Source organism: Opisthorchis viverrini (assembly GCF_000715545.1).
Source record: "Opisthorchis viverrini unplaced genomic scaffold opera_v5_32, whole genome shotgun sequence".
NCBI classification, from domain to species: Eukaryota; Metazoa; Platyhelminthes; class Trematoda; order Opisthorchiida; family Opisthorchiidae; genus Opisthorchis; species Opisthorchis viverrini.
The window spans coordinates 854762-863228 of NW_008751687.1; the positions used below are offsets into that span (position 1 = coordinate 854762).

An 8467-nucleotide genomic window follows, 5' to 3' on the forward strand; every position below is an offset into this window, starting at 1 on the left:
CGCAAGCAAGGAATTCACCTCTGGTTGCTCATCGTTTGTGCCTATGTCGAATCACCGTCAAAGGCCATGATCTTGTACGACTTGACGGTAGCTAGCAGGATTCACGAATTTTCCGTTGCCAGCGCAGCTGCCGTGCACCCCGAAGGAAGCAGCTGTTTTCAGCTTTGACACCTTTTCGATACCTAGCTGCCATGCTACCCGGAAGAAGCACGGAAACTGAGATGTCGCTAGGTTGCCCGTGCTGATGCAATAGAAAAGTCAGGACTAGGTTTGAACCACGGGCCTTCCGACCAATGGTTTCGCGGAGCTATCCGGAGCTCAGTCCCCTCTAAAGCTACCAGTCCTTACTTCCAAATTCCTCGTCGATGTCCTACTTTGTGGTGTCACATATGTCCATTCATTCTCCCGTCAGCATTACTGGGTAATAAGTATTTCAACTGATTGGGAGTTACGCTTGGTAGCGGAGCAACACTTTACTATGGAAGTGTAGGTCGTTGCTTTGCAATTGCGGAACTTGTATTGTTCCTATTCGGTTTGATGTGTATTCAGCAGGCTCCCATCAGTTTAGAACAAAGTGGACAGCTTTACTCATACAATTTGTTATTTAGAGCATTGCAAACATGTCACTTATGGTGAGCTTTGGCCTCCCAATAGACGGACGTAATTTCGTGGTGATACCGAACAGGAGGTATTCGCTTGAGAATCATCTTTGAATAATAACCTGGGATTAAGCCTGAGTCGCGTCATCTCCTTAATCTCCACCGATCAACGATCTTAAAAGTGGTTTCACTACTCCCTCTGCTCTTCGGCATGAGCAACACAGGCTGACATGAATTACCTCGCTACTCCCTCTGCTCTTCGGCATGAGCAACACAGGCTGACATGAAAGTACCTCGATGAGCAAGGCTTGAATTAAATTCAGCTAGCACATGAGAATTCAATCGGTGCACCATCATAGTGACTACTTCAAATCCTATAAGGAACGTTGTGGTGTAAACTAGCATTCCACTGGCCACACAAGTAAATGACCTTACATTTGATGCCTACATTCAGACGAGTCTGACTTTCTTAACTACGAAACAGAGGCGCAGAATCGCTTTTAAATTTTTTTTATCTTCAGAGTGTGGGAAACGATAACGGCTCCCCGAAAAGACTGTAATAAACCAGCGCTAGGCTCTTTCATCCACTTATTCTCTTCCCCACAAAAAGGTTTCCAAATGAATTATGGTTAGACAGCAGAGAAGCATCGGCTTTATACCCGATATGGTGTCGGTAATAATGTTTCTCAGTATATGACTTTCCTAACTGAAGTTTGTGAGATATGTGTATTTTAACACTGAATCGTCGTTTCTTTGCATTCTCAATTTGATCCTTATTGTTTTTTGGCGGCCTTCATATTGGAGCTGTTAACAATGCCAGCGACCAATTCAGGACATGTTTCCTGTTTCGTTCACTGTCCGACTTGACGGCGTACTAGTGATCCCACCAATTGTTTGGACAATTGTGCTTACGTGCGATGAAGTCACAATTGGATTGAGGATGGATCGTGGGCTAGAGCAGTGGGTTCAGTCGGAATGCCGTTTCGTTGGGATGCCACGGGACGATAATTACGTCCGCCCCACCTTTGATCCTAGCGATGACTCCGTGGTTAAGCACACTTGGCTATGTTTAACCATATATTCATCATCGGCTGCAAACCATGTACTGGTTTCACAGTGGCCCTGGATGCTACTGTTTTGTGAGAAATGAGAGTAGTTGTTGTCTAAGCGACGATAGCCGGTATCTTCTAAGAGAACCCAGGAAGCGACAGACCTCTTTGTAGGGAGATAAAAAAAGGTAGGCATGTGCTGTCACGGCGTGTGTTTTAGCCATGTCTGCAAGTGTTTGTAGCCGTTTCTATGTCCCACTTCCCAATTTAATGAACTAGCATACGTATTAATCGTCGTTCACATGGCCAGTCAACCTCGTCCCTCTTCAAGAAGAGCCCTCCTCAAATAAGACCAGTGGGATGTTTCCCATGTGTGGGTTCCGTTGGGGGTTCAAACCAATGAACAATGTTGCAATGCTGTATTCAGGGATGTTGACAGGACGTCTTCTTCATCTGATCGAGGTCGTTTGGAAAGGTTATACTATCGTGCTCAGTCTAATTTTTCATAGTTCTATCATCCAACGTGATGCCTTAATATGCCTTTTTCCTATGCTTTAGACTCTCTGACTGATTATTTCGTGTTGCATCTTTCGAGCTACTAAACTGAATGGCGACCTTGATACAAGATGGGAGTCATGATACCCGCAGACCCGAGCTAGTCTTCAAGATCGATGGCTTCGGATGCGATGTCAATGACGCCCTTTTTCTGCCGGGAAAGGAATGTATTGTCACCGGAACCGAAGATCGGTAGGTTCTTCTTACTAATTAATTCTGTTTGAGATCACTACGAGTTTGGATGCGAAGAGACACTGGAAGATTTTGGCCCTCAGCGATGGAAGTTCTGCCTAGTACGTGCATCCTTATTATCATCATATCAATTCTCGTAGGTCCTGTCACTTGTTTGACATATTGCTCCGAAGCACGACAAATCTATGCGGGTCTAGATAACGGCACGGTAGTTGAGTTCATTTTGGCAGAGGATCTCAATCATCTCCAGCACAAACGGGACTACCTTTCTCACACCGCTCGTGTTAATGCGATCATTTCTGCTCTTGATATGAAATGGATCATATCCACTTCCAAGGATCGTACAGTTGCATGGTACTCCAGCGAAACAGGAAAGCACTTGAGCGGTTACCAATTGGAGGCCGCTGGCACATGTTTGGAGTACGTCACTTACGCCTTTATTTTTCTGCCTCCTGTCCTGCTCATTTCATTTGGTGGTCACATTTGTACAGCTGATTTTTTTTAATTATCCTATTTTATGTTGTGCACCCATAGCATCAGCGATAATTTGTTCTTGTACTGCTGGCAAAACTCATAAAAAGGACCTTTGAGTTGAGGCTTCCGTGTTCTTATGGCCAAGCTTTGGTTAGTTTTAGACTCGTTGATTTTGTGATCGGTGGGCCTGATTCTTCTGTTCAACCTGTACACAACTGCCGTTCCTTTCAATGGATATGTGGAAGCTGATCGTCTATCGGACATCTTCGCTCTGTACGGTTATGATGAGTAGGTTGCAGTTAAACTTGGGTCACGAACTGTTGCGATTCGATACTCGCAACTTTGCCAGTACTCTACCCCGACGTTAAACATCTTTCATGGTTGAGGCAAGTCGTGCTTATCAACTCATGTAGACAGGAATCATCAGCGATACCGACGGCATTCAGCTGGTGATCTGTTAGTTAGATGTTTCAGAAGTCATAGGTGAAATCTAAGTACATAAAATTGTGGCGTCGAGCAGCGCCTTCTTGATTCAGTTGGTAGAAGCCCCTTCTGACAGTCAGTGTTTATGGTCAGATCTCACTTATAACCATCTGTTTTTTCATTCATGGAAACTGCCAAGTTGTCCCTTCATCCCTAAATACATTATGGACGGTGGCGCTTAATACTGACGGCTCTACGAAATCGTCACCAGGTTCGCTTGCTTTACGTTGTTCTGTGTATGGCTTGTATAAATGACTCAATTTTTCACTGTCTAAACTTCCCTATTGATCCGTAGCTGAAAAATTCGGTTGACAGTCACACTTGTTATTGATAGTTGCACAGAGAAGTTCTGTTCCGTTCGATCCGGACAGTTATTTGTCGTTTGTTCGGTGGTGTGTGCAAGCCTACCCCTCAGCTTCTCGCCGTTCACCGCCCCGTAACTTGGTACTTGTCTCTTCATTTTCGACACATTACTCCTCAGAGTACTTTCGAATGTTGCGTATGTATTATCGTTTCACCGCATTCCGCAGGTATGACGCTGGTTCCCATTACGTGTTTGCTGGTGACGCCAGTGGTCGAATTACATTATTGAGTTTGACCCACTCTGGTGGACATACAGAATGTCGCTCTGTTCGGGAGCTGCGTGTCCACGAACAGGGTGTGACTTCGCTGTCTTGGGATAGTCTAAATTCGAGACTATTTTCCAGCAGTAATAACCGTTCGGTCATTCTGTGGGATATTGGTGGTGCTAAAGGCACCGCCATCGACCTTCAGGTATGTTGCGAATAACATTTAGCAGTTCTCAGTCCTAAATGATTCGAGTTTTGAGCTGGTTGTTCTTTTTGGTGTATGCTAATTTGTGCATGCCCCGTGTTTCATGCCTTGCTCCTACTTTTTTCTCATCATCTATACATTAGTTAGGTCTGTTCATCCAGTTATTTGATTGATCAGCTTTGAAATTGTCACCGTAATACTACAACCAGGTTGCTAGTGTCTTGCTTGAGACTCTATGTTTAGGAGATTTGCTGGTCTTGTAGCCGAATTCTTCCGGAGGAACTCCCTATCCTATTGGTGAACACTTTAATCGGTATTAGATGGAAAGAATAGAGATTTAGGGTTCTTCATTTTCGGTTGACGCTGTTTGTTACTCGATCGGAGGCGGTAAGAGCTCCGGTGATAAGATTGTAGGTAAAGTCGAGCTGAAAACTGGTCTGCAGTAGTTCCGACAAAAAACTGAACCTATTTAGTTTTGAAATGTAGACTAGAGTGTTTGGGAAGTAACAGCGCAGTTAGAGGGTCATAGAGTCGGTAAGGTAGGTTTGATGAAGGACTATGGAGATATACTGTCCTCGTAGTTCTCGATTTGTGCGACAAGTTGTGACAAGTTATTGATTGCCTTGAAAGGAAAATGGTTGTGTAATGTTGTGAGCATGGAATCTTAAATGGGTTGGGTAAAGTTCCCTCAGTGACNGTAATGTAAAACAATGATATTTTAGTGGGACTACAATCCGTGGAAGTAGTTGTTCCAAGTTTGGTCTGCCAAAAGCGCACAGAGGCAACCTCGAGCGTGCTGAAGCTCGTGTAGGTCATTATCACAGCGATTAGTGGCAGTTGTAGAAGCGGTTAGGTGAACTTTTTACCACCTAGCCCGCAGTTCTTGTTCAAGTTCTTGCGTTTGTTCATTGGCGTTGTCCGTACCAATCACAGAATGCTATGGCTTCCCAAAAACTAAGCACCTTTTCAGTCCGGTCAGCTACGAATGAAGGACGCGGGTATCCCAACGTGCATATTTAAACAGCCACTACCACGCATAATTTGCATCTCATTAGAACTACTAGACTACAGATGCTGCCACATGTTCGCATTGCTTTTACTATATTCTGTCGTGGGTGGAAAATACCCGCGTACAGCAGAGAATAGAAGCAATGTTGAACAGATACTGATTGGTTATTTACACGAATCACTCTACCATTGCTAGGGTAGCCAAGTCCTTTGTTTCGATACCAGCCAGCTGCATGTGATGCCGACCACCATAGCGTGTGCCTTGCTCAAGAATGGACCTAGACCTATTTGCCCCGTAGTCTGTGGGTTTATGTGCACCTCTGGGGACATTTAAATTAGCAGGAGAGGCAAATATCTCGCGAAGCGCACGGCGAGGTGTGTAATCCGAATATTATCAGAACAACGGTAGTCAGGCCAAGGGTGATATCCAGACAGATTAGGCAAAGACCATCAGATTGACCCACTGAACTCATTTTGAGTTTTGTTGCGCAACAGAAACCTCAAGGTCTTAGCAGCAAGTGAAGTTCTATTGATCAAATCGCCCCTGTCCCGACCATGTACACAAAGGCCACCAAAACAGCTGGTTTGGTTTTCCTGACACTGGCCAAGTCTACAACAACAACTCACTGTCGTCCGACTTTGTCTCAACTGCTCATTTTGTCTACTGCGCACGTCAACGATTGAAAATACTTTAAGAAATGTCAGTCTGTTTCACCATGATGTCCACTCAGTCAGTTCTGTTACAGCGCTCGAAATAGCTCAGTGGCTAAGGCGCCAGCTTACTAACCGAAAGGTCCGTGGTTCGAACCCGACGTCTGCATCTCGACTACTCTTGTCAATGCTTGGACAACCTGGCATTATCTTGGCCCTCATGCCTCTTTCCATTGGCATGGCAGTTAGGCACCGAAAGGTTACTACAGCTGATCCATTATCTTACATGCATAAGTTGGAATTCCTGTGTGATGCAGGGCATGGAGAAATTGGTACAGACGGTTTGTATCCATGGTAGATAGGGAAGGTCCATTAACCCGCCTGGGGTGAATTAGGCGAAAAGCACACCAGCACAGTCCCGAAACGGTGCACAAGCACTACGGAAACCTTCGGGACACTAGCGTGAGAGTTGCGACGTCCATTGTACTTTCTGATCCTGTCCTTTGCAGGCTGACAGAGACATCTGTTGAATTCAAGCCTGATTCCGATTCCAGAAAAGATCTGTAGATCATGTTTTCACTTTGCAACAGGTTAATCAATACCGGCTGTTTCCATAAGCCAAAAGTGGTCACCTCCCTGTCGACTTCAAAACTGACTTCGACATTGTAGATCGTTAGGCACTATGGCAAAGGCGTTCCCCACAAGTTGTTGACCCTTCTTGAAGCACTGTACGCCAGTGTGAATGACAAGCTTTGTCCTGAATTCGCTGGACTCGGTAGTAGCCGGCGAGACCGTCCGCTTTCTCCTTGTCTCTCCCAAGTTGCTCCAGAGAGTTAGCTCATGGATGTCCGGTATACAAACGACACAACTCTTCTGGGATCCGACCCAACCGAAATGTAAGCAGTATTGAATAGTATGAACAATTGTGCGTCACATTTTGGTGTGCGCTTCACACCTGCGGAATTTAAAATGCTGCTACAAGACTGGACAGGCGCGAAATTGAACCTCATGTCTTCAGATATTTTTTTGCCTGGACGGTAGCATCGTTCCCGGTGGTTAGGAAAAACCAGATCGGCTTTTGCCAACCTGCTACATGTGTGGTGTGTATGTGACAACAACTTATCCGTCAAGAGTCAAATGTACAATGTTGCGATGAGCCGGTTATTGTTATATGAGTAAGAAATGTGGCTACAGCGAGTTGAAGACTTTTGGTAACGTCCTATGTTTGGCAGTTGTCTCTGGCGTACTGCGAGGGTCTGTGAGTTGGTGAGCCCGAGTTAATTAGCTATGTCATCACCCTCACATCACGGTACTTCTCCAACACCCATCACATTCACACCCAACATGAATGCCGTCTCCGTCCACCTTCCACCGTTTTGGCACCACGATCCCTCCATATAGTTCATTCAAGTCCAAGCTCAGTTCGCCCTCCGTGGAATCACTCAAGAACATACTATGTATTATCACGTTCAAGCGGTGCTTCCATCAGAGATAGCAACAGACTTGCGCGATATACTGCACATCCCTGACGACACTAAACCCTACACTCAATTGCGCAATACACTCATTAGACGTTACAATTTATCAGAACATAAGAGACTGGAACAGCTACTCAGCAGAGAATCACTGAACGAGTCCACCCCATCTCAACTTTCACGGAGGCTTTATAATATCATGGGTGACCGTAAAATTGATGACGCTTTATTGAAGCAACTCTTTCTTAAACGCCTACCTCCCCCCCAAGTACAAACCATTCTGGCGTCCATCCCCGATAGTGTCCCTTTAGCTGGACTGGCAAGCATTGCGGACAAGATACTCGAAATCCAACCATGTTCCGCTAACGTCTTTTCCGTAAACACCTCAGATTCGGTGTCTGCCCTTCACGATCGACTCGATCAGTTGGCTGATCAGGTCGCAGCTATTCGTATAAACCGACATCAACCATTTCGTCGTCCGCCTTTTCGTTCACGTTCAACTTCCCGGTCACATTCGTCCTCCCGAGAACAAGCATTTTGTTGGTACTACAGTACGTTCGGATATAGAGCCCGGAAGTGTTCACAACCATGTTCTTTCCGACCAAATTATCCCACTACTCAGTCAACGTCGGCAAACTCACGGGCCGAACTAGAGGCGAGCAAAGTTCTAAACCCAACCCATATAACCCGCCGTCTTACAATCATCGACAAACCCTCCGGTCTCAAATCTTTGGTAGACCCTGGGTCTGACATCAGCATTATCCCTGTAAGTGCCGTTTCCTGCAAACCCATCCCCTCTTCTTTTACACTTACAGCCGCGAATGGTTCTCCAATTAAAACTTATGGACAGCGCACTCTACGACTAAACCTTGGGTTACGCCGCGGTTTCCCGTGGATCTTCGTAATTGCTGACGTCCAGCATCCCATTATCGGCGCAGACTTCCTCACCCAGTTCAACCTTTTGGTAGACCTGAGACAACAACGTCTTATTGACGCAAATACTCAACTGTCTACGAAAGGACATTCTATCGTTCTGCCCTCCGTCTATCCAATCACATGTTTTAAAAGCGGCGATTCACCTTATCACGCACAAATAAATCAGTTTCCAGACTTGACTAAACCAAATTTTCATGAATTCAAACCAAAACACTCCGTTGTTCATCACTTTCATACGCGTGGTCCTCCGGTTTTTAAACGCCTACGTCGT

At 45.5% G+C, this 8467-nt stretch overlaps 1 protein-coding gene across 1 annotated transcript in view; it reads left to right on the plus strand.

Moving 5' to 3' along the window:
* The window catches only part of T265_02516 (hypothetical protein), a gene marked incomplete at both ends in the record, with an annotated part of 31184 nt that overhangs the window by 1223 nt on the left and 21494 nt on the right, over positions 1–8467 (plus strand). The window contains 2 exons of the mRNA XM_009166779.1: positions 2207–2815; positions 3883–4126. Of these exons, the coding sequence (XP_009165043.1) occupies positions 2445–2815; positions 3883–4126 (615 nt within the window). The remainder of the gene's footprint in view (positions 1–2206; positions 2816–3882; positions 4127–8467) is intronic.